Source organism: Megascapheus bottae, chromosome 16 (genome assembly GCF_031878675.1).
Source record: "Megascapheus bottae isolate mThoBot1 chromosome 16, mThoBot2.hap1, whole genome shotgun sequence".
Lineage (NCBI taxonomy): Eukaryota > Metazoa > Chordata > Mammalia > Rodentia > Geomyidae > Megascapheus > Megascapheus bottae.
Genome location: NC_143524.1, coordinates 14,562,832 through 14,579,521, shown reverse-complemented (window position 1 = coordinate 14,579,521; position 16,690 = coordinate 14,562,832). Strand labels below are relative to the sequence as shown.

At 51.7% G+C, this 16,690-nt stretch overlaps 1 protein-coding gene across 1 annotated transcript in view; it reads right to left on the bottom strand.

The window, feature by feature from the left end:
• Positions 1 to 4,554: 4,554 nt before the first annotated feature.
• The window catches only part of Alx4 (ALX homeobox 4), a 36,815-nt gene continuing 24,679 nt past the window's right edge, over positions 4,555 to 16,690 (bottom strand). Inside the window, exons 2-4 of the mRNA XM_090348910.1 lie at positions 10,663 to 10,970; positions 6,464 to 6,592; positions 4,555 to 4,963 (exon numbers count right to left, since the gene is read on the bottom strand). Coding sequence (XP_090205036.1) covers positions 4,634 to 4,963; positions 6,464 to 6,592; positions 10,663 to 10,970 — 767 coding nt within the window. The 3' untranslated portion in view covers positions 4,555 to 4,633. The remainder of the gene's footprint in view (positions 4,964 to 6,463; positions 6,593 to 10,662; positions 10,971 to 16,690) is intronic.

The window sequence follows — 16,690 nt, the reverse complement described above, 5'->3', positions numbered from 1 at the left end:
AAAAAAGTTAAGGGACAGTGCCCAGGCCCTGAGTTCAAGCCCCAAGCTCTCTGTCTCTGTCTCTCTGTCTCTGTCTCTCTCTGTCTCTCTATCTCTTTGTCTCTGTCTCTGTCTCTGTCTGTCTGTCTCTCTCTCTCTCTCTCCCTCTCTCTCTCTCTCTCTTTCACAAACACACACACACACACACACACACACACACACACACACACTCACAAGCACTATCTGTTCACACAGAAAGTTATCCCCTCCACTGAGTCACAGACCAGGAGCTCTCTTAGTGTTAAGTAATGCAACACCCATGCCTAGCACTCCTCCTTCCAGAACAGTCCCTGGAAATAGCCATGTGGAAGACATGGAAAACTGCTCAGAAGGCCCTGGGAGCTTAGGCTGTGCTAACTACCCTGTAGACCTGGGAGAGGCCAGGAGCTGCCTGAGAAGCGGGCCTGAAGTGCTTCTGCCCCTCTCTAGCTAGCCTGCTGTGAAAGGGGCAAAGGGGGGGGATGCAGCCCTAGACCCTCTTTGTGCAGCAGCATCAGCCAGCCACCTGTTGTTAATCTAGCCTGGTAATCCATTCTGCACTGTGTCAGCAGTTCAAAAGGGCACTGTTAGTATTTTTTGCCGACTTCAATTAACGTGAGATTTCAGAGGCCCCTCTGATCACATTTCATCTGTCATAAGTCAGGAACAAAACAGACAGAGTCCAGTTGAGAGGAAGAAGGAGAAGGAGTTTATTGCAAACAACAACAACCAAACAGACAGTCTGGGCTGTGCCCAAGAAAGGGGGTGCTGGGAGCACCCACAAGGGGTGTGGCATTTTACCCTACATCCCCATCCCTAACACCCCTTCCCTCATCACCTTCCTTCCCTCCCCCCAAAAGATGTAAGTGCAATAACTTACTTTAAAATGTAAGAACATTTCTTTCTTTCTTTTTTAATACTTTGCTATAATGTAGGTACATGGTGGTAGAGGTCATCAAACTTTATGGAACTGACCTCATTTTACTTTACATTTTTTTCTGAATTTTTAAGTTTTTTAATATATATATATATTTACTTAATATTCCACCCCAGGCCATTAAGCTAAAGGAAAAGTTGCAATTATACAGGGTTAAAATATCTTACAATAGGAACAGTAATTACTTGTTGAGGTTCATGTTCCATTTTGCACTCAGCTGTCTCTCTCTCTCTCTCTCTCTCTTTACCAAGCACTGCACAACCAAACAGGTTATTAGACACCGAAAACTGTCCTTCAAAATCAGTAGTATAAAGACCTAGCGCTATCTGTATAGGCAAAGGGTGAAGAGGAGAGGGAAAGGGAGACAATACGTTCAATGGGCTGACATCTAGTGGAAACTGCTTCCATCCCTTGACTGATGGAACGTTGGGAAGTAGGTCGTCTTCTTCGTTTTCAATGGGATGGTCATGGATTATGAGCTATCTGAGACCAGATTGTGAGCACACCCTCCTCTTACCACACCCCACCCCTGGACACTGGGTTTGTTTGCCTTGATGCCTGAAGGGTCATCCCACAGTCCTGGAGCCCTGGGTGACAAACCATCCAAGGATATCCCAGGGACTGATGACTGCTTATGTGGTTACCCAAGGTGGTTTCCATGGAAACATCCCTGTGCCTACCCTGGCAGGACGATCAGAGTTAAAGCACCAAAGCTAGGTCCCCCTCCCTCTTGTTCTCTGTCTTCCATTCCCCCTCTCCCCCTAGCTGGCTGCCCTGCTTCTCAAAGCTGATTGTGAGGGCTGAGGATCAAGTATAGTTAGAAGAATTTAAGGAAAGTTATGAAAACCCATGTCCTCCATCCAAATACCATTCCACATATGGGGACATGGGGGCAAATCTGTCTGCTCCAGAGCCTTGGCCCCATGCCTGGGAGGCAGCACCTTGATGGGCGGCCTAGGCATGCTGGACCAGGAGCCATGCAACAAAGATCTGGACCTGGTGAGGCTGGGGAGACCTGCTCAGCAACAGATGACCGCTGCTTTGTTGTTCAGTGGCATCTCTGAACACATGACAAAGGAAATCCTTGAGTCTCTCTGCTTCTCTGCCTAACAGTCACTTTCACCTGCTTTCAGCAGCCATAGAGAGCTCCAACAGCCCTCTCAACATTCTAGGGGCTACTAGGGGGCAGGCAGCAAGGAAGGATCCAGAGAGAGTCCTGAGGTTCTCTTCTGGAGAACTGAGCAGCTGTGTTGATGGAGAGAGGCACAGGACAAGCTCTGAGACGCTCGGGCCACGCTGGGTGCCTGCTGGGGCCCAAGCCCTTGGAGCTTCCGGCATTATCACCTGGGCTCCTGTCTCGGCACCGCCTCAGGAACTTCAGCAGGCCTGGAGGGTGAGGACAGGCATGGATGATGACCACGGGCATGAGTGGCTCCCTCTTGCGAGGTGACAGGACTGTGTTTAATATTGACACGTGCACGGAATCTTCTCCCAGTGGAGGCCCTTTCTTCACAATCTTTTTGGTTGGGAATTTGCCTGTCTTGAATCCAGCATGGCCAGAAAGCAGACATAGAGGAATTAAGCAGCAGGGATCCCTTCTAGAAAAATCTAATGAAAGCCCTGCTCTGGTCCACCTCTTCTTAAACTATTCTGGTCTTCCTGTTCATTATTCTGATCATCTCACATGTGGGAACAACTCTCTCATACCTGCCCTTCCCCAGCCATGAAGACATTGAGTGAGGAAGGATGCTGGGAGCTGCTCCAGCCTTGGGTTCTTCCTTCCTGTGCTGGATTCTGGGGAGGTTGTGTTTTTTTCAGTGGATCTCAGAACTACAGAAAGATTCCCCAAAGTCTCTCCAAGACCTTCAAATAGTTCAAACACTTGGCAGCCAAGGCTTTTGAAACATTTAATATCCAAGACCCTTTCCTCTCCCTAAGATCAACCTAGGCACTGGTTCACAGAGAGGTCTGTGAAGCCAACCAAACCCAGATCCTTCCCCAATCTTGTTTCAAAGCAGATCAGGACTCCAGCCCTGGGGACTGTATACACCTTTTCCTACAAGGACCTTGGGCAGCTCTGGGGCAGGGGCCATCACGTATGCCATGCTTTCTCCAAGCCTAACCTGGGGGCCATTCCATGCCCAGTACCCTGAGCCTCATGGTCTTTCCCTTCCCCACTGACATGAATCAGAAGGTGGAGAAGGCGGGCACATCTCCTAGGGGGTGGAGGGAGGGCACCTACAGGAAGGACCTATCTTAAGGTGGTACTGTTAGTGCTGAGAGGGCTGTGGCTGCTGCCAATCTAGCATTGGATCAAGTTGGATATATGAGGAGGTGGGAAACTGGCTTCAGAAAGGTGTCCTGTCACCAAGCAGTTGACCCAGCAGCACTTACAGCTCGGTCATGAGCCCTTCCAGGGACCAAAGGGGACATAGACTCTGGCCTCTGAGAAAGAAGGTGAAAGGTAGGCTCTCTGAAGGCCTGGAGGGAGACAGGAGAGCAGCCCATCCCCCTAGCCTGGAAGGGCATGGCCTGCACACCATGCAAAGCTCTGACCAGATGAGGGCCAGAGGGCGTGTACAGGGGTAGTCAGCCTGAGACCATCCTATCTAGAAGCCAGGCATGACCACATATCCTCTCCTGCAGCTTTCCCACCACTCCAGAGCCCTCCATGAGGACCGGAGCCTTAGCTTGCATATTCCAAGTTGTAAATCTTGCCACTCTAAGACACTGCTAAGCAGCTCCCGTGAATGACAGGGTGCAGAGAGGAAGGGTCAAGCACCCCGGATGCTTGTGGAGGGACCCTACAGAGGCCAAAGAGCACAGCTCCGATCTCCCTTGTGGCGCCCAGTCTGGTCCCCCGGGCCCTTCCTGCAGTCCTCCTCCTCCTAGAACTTATCCACTTCCAGCACCATGGGAGCCCTGAGGGCGCCATGTTCTCAGCTTGTCCAGGCATAGCTCTTCTCCTGCAGTGTCCACAGATACCAGAGTCTCGAGGTGCAAAGTCTAATCCATGTTCTCTCCTCCAGGGCCTTCCTTCCAGATGGGCCACTGCAGGGTCCATTCACTCTGACATTCCCCTTCCTCCGTTCACATCTCAGAGCACCAAAGGACGGCCAGGCTGCGGTCAGCAAAGCCCATAGATGCATGGCTTTCCAGGTACCTTGGGTCTCGGATGGGGATGGGGGTCCAGGAAGAAAGGTGACAGGAGCTCTCTGGCCATAGTGCCTATTTCTCAGACAGACAGCTATCAGCGCGATGCCCTGCCAACCCCACAAAAAAGGGACTAGACCCAACCATCATGGCTGCTGGGGCTGGAGGGGACCCTAACTTTGACTCAAGATCATATGGCCCGGTGAGTGGAGGATCAAGAGAGGAGAAAGGGCCTCAGCTTATCACGACACAGAGTGGCAGGAGGTGGCTTTTTCCACTGCCTTGGGCCAAGACCAGGATTCTCCGCCATGCTTTGTGGGGGATGCAGGGGCCTGCTGCCTACTCAGTCCCAGCAGTCCATGGGACCTCAGACTTGGGGTGGCTGAAAGTGCTGAGGGCCAGGCCCCTGGGCCAGGCCAGGTTCCTAAGAGGAGGGTGGAGTGGGAGACTGGGGGCCTGGAAAGCAGGGGCGTGGCCAGGACCCCGAGGTGGGGAGGGGCACTGGGACAGGTGGACGGGGCTCTGTCATGTGGCCCAGGAGATGGCTGCGCTGTGCTCCTTGGCTTTCATACGCAGCGCTGCAATGCTGGAGGTCTTGCGGTCCGGCTCACCATTCAGCTCGTAGCCATTGAGGCCTGGGCTGAGGCCTGCAGCCCCAAACAGGCTACCCATGTGTGTCTGGCCCACGTGACCGCCGGCCCCAGAGACACTCAGGAAGTCGGTGACGCTGCTGGCCCCAGAGCCAGGGGGGTGGGCGTGAGGGGACATGCAGGCTGGGACGGGGTCGCAGGGGACCACGCAGGCTGGCACTGGTGAAGGAGCCCCATTGTTGCCAATCCAGGATGGGTTCTGAATCTGGGGAGGGAGAAGGGAGATGCACCATGAGCTGGCTGGAGAGTAGAGATGGGAGTCCTTGTCTTAACTCATGACACCATGATAAGGGGGTCATTTTGTGAATGTCAGACGTTGAAGGACACCTCCTGGAGCTTGGGTCTTATCCTGTGGTGCTTCTGTCCCCAGGGAAGTCAGTAGCAAGAACCAGGTGTCCAGAACTAGGCCACTGTGGGAGACCAAGAGCCTTTAGCCTTGAGAACACACACTCAGGTTTTGCACATCAGATTGACGGAGGATGGGTGTGAACAGCCAGTACCCAGGTCAGTGGCTGAGGGACCAAGGGCAAAATGCTTGCTTGTTTGTTTTGTGTGATGGTCCTAGCACTTGAATTCAGGGCCTGCGCACTATTTCTTAAGGTTAATTGGAGATAAGAGTCTTAAGAACTTTCCTGCCTTGAACTGAAAAGCAAAATAAAAACCAAAGGGCTGAAAGTATGGTTCAAGAGGTAGAGCTGCTTGCTGAGCAAACTCAAAGCCCAGGGTTCTATCCTCAGTTCCACAAAGCAAAATGAAGTTAAGAAGTAAAAGCCCTCATTGGTCCCCATTTCCTATTGGGCTGACATTACTCCTATATTTCTTCTGGTCCCTTTGCATTTCATAATGTCCCTGGATGGCTCTGGGAAGGGTTCTGGGATGGGCCCTGGTTGGTGGACATCTAGAAAGATGCCTGGAGAAAAGGCCGGAAGGGCGGAACATGGTCGGAACATGGTCACCCAGCGGCCTGGCTGCTGCTTTCAGGAAATTGTATAATTCCCGATTTAATGTAAACCTTAGAATGGTCCTGCAAAAGAGTTGAGGTAAAGCTGGGCATTGGTGCCTCGTGTCTGTAATCCTAGCTACTTAGGAGGCTGAGATCTAAGGATTGCCATTGAAAGCCAGCTTGGGCAGGAAAGTCCGTGAAACTCTAACCCTCAATGAATCACCAGAAACCTGGAAGTGGAGCTGTGGTTCAAATCAGTAGCGTGCAAACCTTGAGTAACAAGTTCAGGGGCAGTGGCCAGGCCCTGAGTTCAAGCCCCACAACTTTCTCTCTCTCTCTCTCCCCACCCTCCCCACACAGAGTTGTGATAAGCATTTCCATCAAGTTCAATTTACAGCTGACAAAACAAGCTGAGGGCTGAGGTGAGCAAGGCCTGGGGCAGAAAGTCAGTGTTGGGGTACAGAATTCCATTTCAACCCAGCCTAACCATGAGCCCTCCAGATTTCATAAGTCCCTTTGTGCTGATGTTCCAGAGGAAAACAAGGGCCCTCTCACCATGTCCTTTCATCCCTAACACCCAGCTGAGTCTGGGCAAGTGATTACAGTGGGCAGAGCAGTTCTGGGCCTTCCACATTGGGGTCCATACAGACACACAGCTGACATGAGACACCCTGACTCTGGGACCCTATGTCTTCCGTGGAGAGATGACTGTCTTGGTACACCTGGCCCTGGGGATGGCAGCAGGCTCCCAACAGGACTTACCTGGGCGTAGTTCTCCGCTCGGGTGAGGAGGGGCAGCTCATAGGCAGTGGAGAAGTGGGTTCGTACCTGCTGCATCTGCCCAAAACGCTCCCTCTTCCTCCACTTGGCCCTGCGGTTCTGGAACCAGACCTAGCAGACAAAATGGTGGTCACAGTGTCAGGTCATGTTGGGTGGCCTCGTCCTTGGGCAATACAAATGGTGGCCAGGAGAAGTATGTATTAGGGCATCATCTAGGCCCTTGAACCTCAACAGCATACCATCTAGAATTAGGCCCTGGGCCTTAGCTTGTGGTGGTAGGGGCAGAGAAGGCGGGAGAGGGAGGGTGAGGAGAGGGTCCCCATGGAGACTGTGGCCTGTTGGGCCTCTTCAACAGTGCAGTGAACAAACAATACACACTGGGTATTGGCACTGCCCGTGGTCTTGGTTGTGGATTTGTAGATGGGGCACTGAGCCCTGAGTAAAGATGGCACTTCACGGAGCAGCAGAGGGGAGACAGATGGGAATTCAGGCACAGAGTTTTAAGAGCACTTCTCATTTGTTTATTTATAGCTCCTGACCTTTCTGGCTCTCTTGCTAGAGGCTAGGGGTCAGGAAAGAGGGAGGCTGTGTGTCTCATGGCAGAGTGGGAGAGAAGGGTAGGGTGGTGGGTTGCATAAGGGTGTTTCTCCATTCTTACTATGCATGACTTTCTTCCCCTTCAGGTACGGGATACCCGTGTGTGCATAGGATATCCATGTGTGTGTATACACACATGTGCATGGGTCTGCGTACACATTCCTCCATGCATGCATGTGCATGAAGTGCCCTTCCTGTGACCTCCCTGGAGTCTGAACCTCTCTCAGGCTTGGAGCTCCCACCCCAGGGCCACCTGGGGCCCCTTTTCCTCAGGGAGCCCCAGGGTGCAAGCCCAGGCCAGCCCGCTGGGAGCCAGAGGCACAGGGGGCTTGGCTCTGTGAAACCCGATCCCCCTTTATCAGTGGCCAGAAGTGGGGGCTGGGTCGACTGGGAGAATGAATCAGAGGCGCTTGTTTTCATTTCATGTTTAATTTCCTGCAGGCTGAGCTTAGCCTCCTGCTCCTTCCTCAGCCTCCCAGAGTTTTTGGGGGGCAGGGAGGGGGAGTAGGGATGCTGAGAAGCCCACCAGAGGCACCAAGATGTGCAGATCTCTGACTCCTTTTTTTTCTATTCTTTCCTCCCTCCTCTCCCTCTCCCCCCTCTCACTTTTTCTTTGGGGAGGGGGCCAAAGGCAAGGCAAGTTGATGTTGCTGTGGCTGCCGGGGTGCCAGTCCCTGGATCCCCATCATTGAGAGAATGGAGGGGTGTGAGGTATCAGTGTAGGCTCTGGGGATCACATGGAGGGGCCCCAAGGACAACAGAAGCTTCTGGCAAGGGGATCTGAAATTGAGCAGGTGGGGTTGGAATGTGGGGGGACAGCTATCTGATGAGGACAAGATGGAGGGCAGCAGAGAGCACTGGCTGTAGTGGGGAGTAAAAGTGAGCCAGGATGGATTTATTTGAAGGTTGAGAGGTGGGCGGGGTGCCAGGAGAAGCTGTGGAGAGCAGATCAGCTGGGACCTCTCAGGTAAGCTCTCATCTGTCCCACAGCCTCATCCTATGCCCAAGTCTAGGGCATCTGAGCAGAACAAGAAGAAAGCAAAGTGACCTGGCTGGTCCAGCACATCCTAGCGGCCATTCTGCCAACATGAAGATCCTCCAGCTCTGATCCCCAGCCCGGCCTCTGAGCGCTGTCTCCACAGTGTAGCCTGGGGACGCAGAGCTCACAGCAGTCTCCGCCATCCTCTCCTTCTGTGTGCTGTGCCCAGGACCACCCCGCTCCTGGGCCCACTCAACACAGGCCTCTCCCGAGGACCGAGCTGTGCATAGAACCAACTGTCTTGGCGGAGGCCTGGCTAACTGCAGCCCATCTGGGGCCAGGGCGGGGTGGCCCAGGGCGGGGAGGCCTCTGTCTTATTGTCTTCAGACACCAGCTGTGGATATTGGAATCCCAGACAGCAGAAAGAGGCCCTTGCACACCCCGCACCCCCACCCTGCTGGAGCGAGGCCAGACTCCGAACTTCTTCCCAGGAAAAGTCCATCTTGAGACCCCCCTCCCCACCGGCTCCCCCCCCCAGTCCCCATCACCACTCGATGCCAGGCACCTGGCTTGTCACCAGCTGAGTGTGGGCCTTGATCAATCTCCACAAGAGGCCAGCAGGGGTTCCTTCACAACCCCAAAACCCCTAGGGCACTGCCAGGCTCAGAGCTCAACCCAGAGGTCTGACGCACATGAAGATCCCACCCACCCTGATGCCTTTGTACAAAGAAAAGCCAGAAAAACAATCTGGCATGAGTCCTGGTACAGCAAACTAAAGTCAAAGAGCACTGTACTGGAACACTCAGCACTGCTTCTGAGTCGCTATTAACTTCAGGCCATCCCTCTAGCCTCTGAGACATCCTTTCTCATCTACCAAGTCAGATCAAGTGAGCCTATCACTATCATCCTATACAGTTCAATAATCTTCCCATTGAATAGGAAGATTATATATAGATATGATATATACAATATAGTGTATATATAGTATAGTATATATGTGATATATATGTTATATATATTTGTGTCAGGGGGGACTGAATTATAGCCTCCACCATGTTCAACAGAATGGCTGAACCACACCTCTTAGTGAGCCATCCCAGAGTTCTCTGCAGTGGACTGCAGGTCTGTTCTGAAGCCCAGACGCCCAAATATTTGGACAGGCCTATTGTGCTCTTAGGGAGTCTGCCACATGACAGCATTGGCTTGGAAGCTTCTAGCACTCAGTCTGTGAAAAAGCAATCCGGGTGTGACATATATGTTGAACAACTGTAGTGGCATGAGTTTTGAGGACTGTAGTTTGAGGACTCAGAGGACTGCACTTTCTGGATCTTTGTATGATTCCATGCAGAGAGGGGAACTTTCCCACTAGATAAAGCAAGACAATCGGTCTCTAGATAATGATTTGGGCCCTTACACTCTAGCCTTCTCTCCTTAGTGGGGATATGGGAATGTGGGAATGAATATCCAAGGAACTCATGTTCTAGTGGGAGGGGAAAGACAGGCAAAATGAAGTAAGCTAGTCACAAACTCCTTAAACAGGAAGGGTGAGGACAAAACAAAAGAAGGTGGTAGAAAGTGACCTGGTTTGGTTGAGTTAGATTGGGTTGGATTGCATTGGGGTGAGTTGTGTATAGAGTTGTAATTGTACTGAGTTGTGTTGTATTGGGCTATGTTGTGTTAGATTATACTGGGCTGATTTAGTCTGTTATATTGGGCTGTGTAGTCTGTTATATTGGCTTGTTTGGTTGGTCTGTGTGGTGTAAGCCTGTGTTGTTGTTTTTCTGCATTGTGTTTGGCTGGGCTTGCTGGGCTATTGTAAGGAACTGTGTTAAACTATGCAGGATTATGTGGGATTCCGTTGATTTGTGTTGTGTTGTTTGGGTTTAACTAGATTGCATTGGGTTGAGCCGTGTGTTATGTTGAGCTGGTGGCATTGTGTTGCATTGAATTGGGTTGTGTTGGGTAGAGAGTTATTGTGTTGTGTGGTGCTGTGTTAGGGTTACTGAGTTATGTTGAGCTTGTTACATAACGTTGGGGTGGACTGTACTGGGCACATTGTGTTGAACTCTGTTGGATTGAATTGAATTGTGTTGGGGTAGGTTGGATTGAGTTGCACTAGCTTCGGTTGAGTTGTGTCGTGCATGTTGTGTTGGGCTGGATTGGGCTGGGTTGTATTGATTTGTGTCAGGTCTGGTTGTGTGGAGAGGGGTTGGTTGGGTTTCGGGGGTGTGGGGGAGTCTACTTTGGTCATGGAGGCCAGGAAGACCCCTCAGACAAGTGTGTGACAAGATCTGAAGGACAGAGGAGGGTATGACCAGCAGACAGTCGATGGAGCTGGGGATTGCTTGGGCTGTAGGTGTGTTATGAACACATTGTTTCCCTCTCCATTACCCCTGTTCTTCAGTCAAGAGCTTGGGGCTTTTCACTGGTGCCATGGAGAGCCAGGGACAGAGTGGCCTCCTGGGCTTCCGCTGAGATGACCTCCTTTGCCTCCCCAGTGACAGGGTCTCCCTTTGGGACCAGTGTGAAGACAGCCTGGCATAGCTTCCCCGCAGTGGCTGAGCCCCGCATGGCTCCACCGGCCTGGCTCGCAGCCCCCGCTGACCTGCACGCGGGCCTCGGTGAGGTCGGTCCTCATGGCCAGCTGCTCCCGTGCGTACACATCCGGGTAGTGGGTCTTCTGGAAGACCTTCTCCAGCTCCTCCAGCTGGTAGCTGGTGAAGGTGGTCCGGTTCCTCCGCTTCTTGCCCTTGTTGCTCTCAGAGTCGGCCTTCTCCAGCGGGCTCGGGAGCTCGCTGCTGGCCCGCTCCTGGGCGGCCTTTGCCCCAGCCTCCTTCACACTGAGATAGCTGTCCATGCCCACGGGGTCGGAGTCAGGCGGCAACTCCGGCTCACCCAGGGAGCTCTCTTTGGCTGGAAGGGGGAGGAAAGAAGGTCAGAAACCAAGGGACAAACCAGCAAGAGAGAAGGGGAAGGCTAGGGGTGGGGCATGCTGCCTCTCCCCAGAGGAGCCTTGACTATGCGGTCAGGAGACTCCATTTTGAATCCAGGTTGGTGTGAACATGCTGTGTGACCTTGGGTAATGCCCTTTCCCTCTCTGCCTAGCTTTGGCATCATCTTAGAGTGGGTCATTTGAAACATCAGTGACATCTGATGCTGGCCTGGCCAATTTGTGACACTAACACCTCCCCACCCACCCCTAAGAAAGCTAAGCTCCTGCCCTAAGCACTTCCTTTCACTCAAGAGCTCGTTGAGAAGCCACCCAATGACCTCCTACCCTGGATCCCAGGGCTCTGGGGACTCAAAGAGGCCAACATGAGGCAGAGTCTGGTCTAAGATTCCAGTGCTGAGGACCACACCCCTTTGCCTGGGCCCCACCCTCCACACTGTTCCCCCCCACACACACTGTCCCTCCCACTGCCCAAATGAGGTCCTTTCTCCTTGGGTGTTGGAATGACTGGGCATGCACCATGTTTCCCCTCACCAGCTGTGTCTCTTTGCCTGCCATCTACTGGGGATGCCAGGCTCTTATTTCCCTGGTGTCCACATCCAGGTCTCATCCACAGAGGGGGCTCAACACAAGCACAGCTCACTCCTGGGGCCCACGGCTGGCAGAATGCTGCACAGGCCTAGTGGCTCAGAGCACAGTTGTCAAGGGTGATGAGGTAGAGACCAGGCCCAGTCCAGGTTTCCCAGGTGATTCTTGGCAGGGTGCTTACCCCAGGCCTCTTACCGGCTCTACACTTCAGACAGGTTACCTAACCCCTGAGAACTTCTGTTTTCCCCATGAGCCATGTGTTGGTATCTGGCGCCTGCAGTCCTAATTACTTGGGAGGCAGAAAGTAGGAGGATAATGGTTTGAGGCCAGCCCAGGAATAAAAGTTCATGAGACCTTATCTCAAACAAAACAAATGAAGCACATTAAAGGACAAAACTAAACTGGGCACTGATAGCCCATGTATTTAATACTAGATATTCAAGAGGCAAGAGGCAAAGACCTTAGAATTTTGGTTCAAAGTCAGCCTAGGAAGACAAATCTAAAGGACTCTTATCACTAATTAACCAGCAAAAAGCTGCAAGTGAATGTACGGCTTAAGTGATAGAAGGCCAACCTTGAGTGAATACGCTGAATGAGACTATGGGGCTCAGAGTTCAAGGCCCAGTACCAGCATGAGGCAGAGAGACAGGGTGGCAGGGGGAGAGGGAGGGAGGGGAGGATGCTGTTGCTGCTGCTGATGATGATGAAAAGAAGGAAGCAAGCAAAAGGCAGAACTGGAGCTGTGGCTCAAGCAATAGAATGTCGGCCAAGCACACACAAACACCAAGTTCAAACCTGAGTAACATACACACACACACACACACACACACACACACACACACACACACACAGGGGCTGTAGACCCCTGCAAGATTTGCTCACAGGGAGTTGTGAGAATGAAGAGGCTGGCACGGTGGAACTAGCTATGTGGGCTTCAATGGTTCTTGGCATTCATTTCTCTTTTTTTTTTTATTGTAATGTATAAAGAGGTTACAGTTATTTTCACCAGATAGAAGGTGCATTGCTTCTCACACACTGATACCCCTTCTCATGTGTTTGTCCCCATTTCCCTCCCCCCACCCCTCCCAATCATCTTGTTTCCCCCTTTCCCAATCCTATTTCAAATAAACAAATAAACATATATACAGTATACCAGGTAACAAAGTCAGATATTGTAACAATATGAGATTAACCAAAGGGCAACAAAAGAGAAGAGAAATAACATAGTACATTAAGAACAACAATCACTCACTCTTATTTCCATATCCTAGAGATCCTTTCATTTAGTCTCATCCTATATGGCCTTATGTATCTAGGTTTTGAGCTATTGTCATCCTCTGCTAGGAGAGTCCTAGGTTTGTACTAATTATTACAAATGAGGGAAACCATTGAGCCTATGTTCCTTTGGGTCTGGCTTACTTCAGTTAATATGATTTTTTCTAAGTCTTTCCATTTCCTTACAAATGGGGCAATGTCGCTCTTTCTGACTGCAGCACAGAAGTCCATTGTGTATAAATACCACATCTTGTTGATCCACTCATCTACTGAGGGGCATCTGGGTTGGTTCCATATCTTTGCTACAGTAAATAGTGCTGCAATGAACATTGTTGTGCTAGTGGCTTTAGTATGTCCTTGTTTCTGGACTGTTGGGTAAATGCTGGGTCATAGGGGAGCTGTATGTTTAGTCTTTTGAGGAACCACCCTACTGCTTTCCATAGTGGTTGAATGAGCGGTGGCTCCTATCAACAGTATAGCTTGGCTTTCATTTCTGACGTGGCCTTGGAAGCTCACAGGCCCTGTCAGCCTGCAGTACCCCCAACATAGGACAAGACCCCCAAGAATGAGAAGTGTGGAAGGATGTGCATGGGCCTTCAGGACAGGGCCCAACTGGATGTCTGCAGATGGGGTGTGAGCTCCTCTCTAGCCACATTCTGTCGTTGTCGAGGCTTGACAGAGCAGGAGAATGCAGTTAAGGAGGTGCTTCGGAACAGTCCACAAAACCTTTCACACTCATAAGCTTCCTGTCCCAAGTCTGTGTTGAGGTACCAGTGTTGACCACTCTGAGCCTCAGTCTCTTCTAAAAACCATCCAAGTAAAAGGTGTTAAGAACCACCATAAGCTTTTGTCCATACCTGTAATCCTAGCTACTTGGGAGGCCATAATCTGAGGATCAGGGTTGAAAGCCAGCTCCCAGTGGGAAAGTCTTTAAGGCTCTTGTCTCCAATTGAAAGCTGAAAATGGGGGCAGGGAGTTTAGCCTAGTGGTAGAGTACTTGCCTAGCATGCACGAAGACCCAGGTTTGAGTCCTTGGTACCACATACATAGAAAAGCCGGAAGGGGTGTTGTGGCTCCTGTGGTAGAGGGCTAGCCTTGAGGAAATCCCAAGGACAGTGCCTAGGCCCTGAGTTCAAGCTCCAGTAGCAACACCAAAATATAGTCACGATGATGCTTCTGCCTCGGTCTTTAACTCTGTCTAGATCCCAGGGGCCGAGGCTCAGGATCACGCTCCTCCTGGCTGTGTGTCCTGGGGAAGCTATCATTTCCCCTCCTTCTCCAAGGCACTGAAGAAAGGAAGTGAGGTGGGTATCTGGAGTTGGCTTCAAAGGAGATCTGAGAGCCTGTGAAGAAGGCCTTGACCGGTATGGAAGACTGGTGGATGAATCCAAAGACATCACAAATGACACCCATTTGAGCCCAGGCACACAGAGGGCCATCCATGGCTGTGGTGACAGCATTATGCACACTGTAGCTGCCAGCTGGACCCAGAGCTTTCAGCAAAGATATTTATCTTTCTGGCAGACAAATAAGTTTAATGCTTGGGGATTTTTTTTTCCCTTGGGAAAGAAATCCCACCCAGCACATCAAAAATAAACATCTCTATTGAGCAACTTCCTGGCAGCCAGGCCAAGAAGAAGTATGTCCCCCCCCCTGGCCTGCCTGATATAGCGCAGCTCCCCCCAAACCCGTTTTATACCCCATGGAGCCCAGCACAGGCCTCTGAATGCAGTCTGGGATTGGGACCACCCCATAGCAACAGGGGACAGAGGCCACGGGGCTAAGAGCAGTTCCAGGTTATAAAGTCGAAGGGATGATAGGGAGCTGCCCAAATGCCCAGTTTTAACTGAGGAGGGGGTAGGGGGTAGGTAGTGTGGAGAGAAACTGAGGCTCGCAAGAAAAAAATGTATAGGAGCCAAATATCAGTGGCCCAGGCCTATAATCCTAGCTACTAGGATCACAGTTTGAAGCCAACTGTGGCAGAAAAGGCTTCAAGATGCTATCTCCACTTAACCAGCAAAAAGCAAAGCTGGAGCAATGACTCAAATGGTGGAGTGCCAACCCAATGAGGCCCCGAGTTCAAACTTGAGTGAGTGCTAGGAGGGAAACAAAAGAATTCAGGGACCTCACACAATCCAAGGAATCCAGGGGTGGTGTGGGGGAGGGAAGACATCCCCGGGGTACACGTGGTAGGTCACAGCCCCAAGAAGCCTCACATGAAGCTGGCAGCAAGTCCAGGCTTCCATGGAGAGCGGGGAGGGCTACTGCTGCCCACTTCCCATCACCCACGGAGTCCAAGTGGGGGCAGCAAGGAGGCCGCAGGATGTGTACACAGCCTGAGAGGTGGGGAGCTCCTCCTGGTCTCTGGTCCCAGACTTCAGATGACACATGTCCCCTCTGAGAGTCTCATCTGGGGGAGGGGGATAAACGGTTCCCATCTGCAGAGCAAGCAAGGCTGGCTGACATTGCCTGAGCCTGTGGGGGCACCCCGCCTTGGCCAAGAGTGCGGTGTCCCAGCAGATCTGGAATGGGAAGAGGGCTAGAAGCAAGGCAGCTATGTTGCCTCTGTGGGTGGCAGGAATTTGGAGGCAACTCCTACTTTTGACTCCCAGAGGAAGACATAAGAATGCCACTTCTAATGCCATTCTTGATTATTGGCTGTCTTGTTCTAACTTCTGACGCTGGGTCCCTCATTTAGACAACAAAGGAACATTCCTCTGAGTTCTGTGGCCCCCTTTCCTTTGCTATCAGAATGAAGAGTGATGGGCCTGCCAGGTGCTCAGTCCTGGATCCTAACCTGGTCGCCGTTGTCTGCTCTGTCCACCAGCAGCATCTCAGGAGAGTGTTCTCCTCCAGCCTTGGGGAGGGGGCCAGGAGTTCCTGTCCCCAGGAGTTGGGCCATTTGGCCCTCAGCCCCATCCCATGTCTGCCTCCCATGTGTCTGGGCCTTAGCCCCTGGTCTAGAACTCCAGACCTCCCTCTCCCTAGTACAGGGCTAGGGATACTGGAAGACAGTTGCCCCTTCTTGCCTCTTGCCATCTGCTTGATTCAAAGGTCACAATTCCCACTGTTGTTCTACAGGTGGCCCCAAACACATAGGGTCTGTTGGAATCAGGTAGAGGGATGGTGGCAGACTGGCCGTGCAAAGCCAGCCCATTATTCTTAGATGGTCCAGAACGGTGGGCCAGAAAATCAGCCTGAGTGAAGATTGGGTGTTGATCAGAATCCAATTCACCTGGTGATGCCACCTCAAACAAATGGCCACTGAACACACAGCCCCTATCTCTGGCTTTCTGCCTTGACTGGCCCTCATTTCCAGCTGACTTCTAGGTTAAAGCAAGTATTAGCTGCCCCAGCCAGGAAGCCTTCTAGGCTGCAAGAGCCCCCTACCCTTGACTCATCTCCTCACTGATGGCCTGTGTTTGCTGACCAGTATCAAATCAAGCTCCCAGTGTCCAGCTTCTTCTGGTGTCACTTCCTCAAGGATTGTCCCTTCTCAGCACAGGGCAGGCCAGGCCACAGGGCTGCTGTGAGAAGTGGCAGAAGAATAGATAAATCACGTTGCACATCTACTCTGCCCAGACTCTCTATGCATCTACTATGTGCAAGGACCCTGTGGGGTGCATGCAGAAATTGATTGTTGAGCAAATGCAAGAACCAGTGATAAGAAAGTGGACAGAACATATTAAAAATGAGACATGCAAAAGCAAATGCAAACTGGGTGCCAGAGACTCAGGCCTACTCAGGAGGCAGAGATCTGAAGCTCTGAGTTTGAAGCCAGCCTCAGCAGTAAAGTCTTTCAGTAATCCACCCAAAAGCT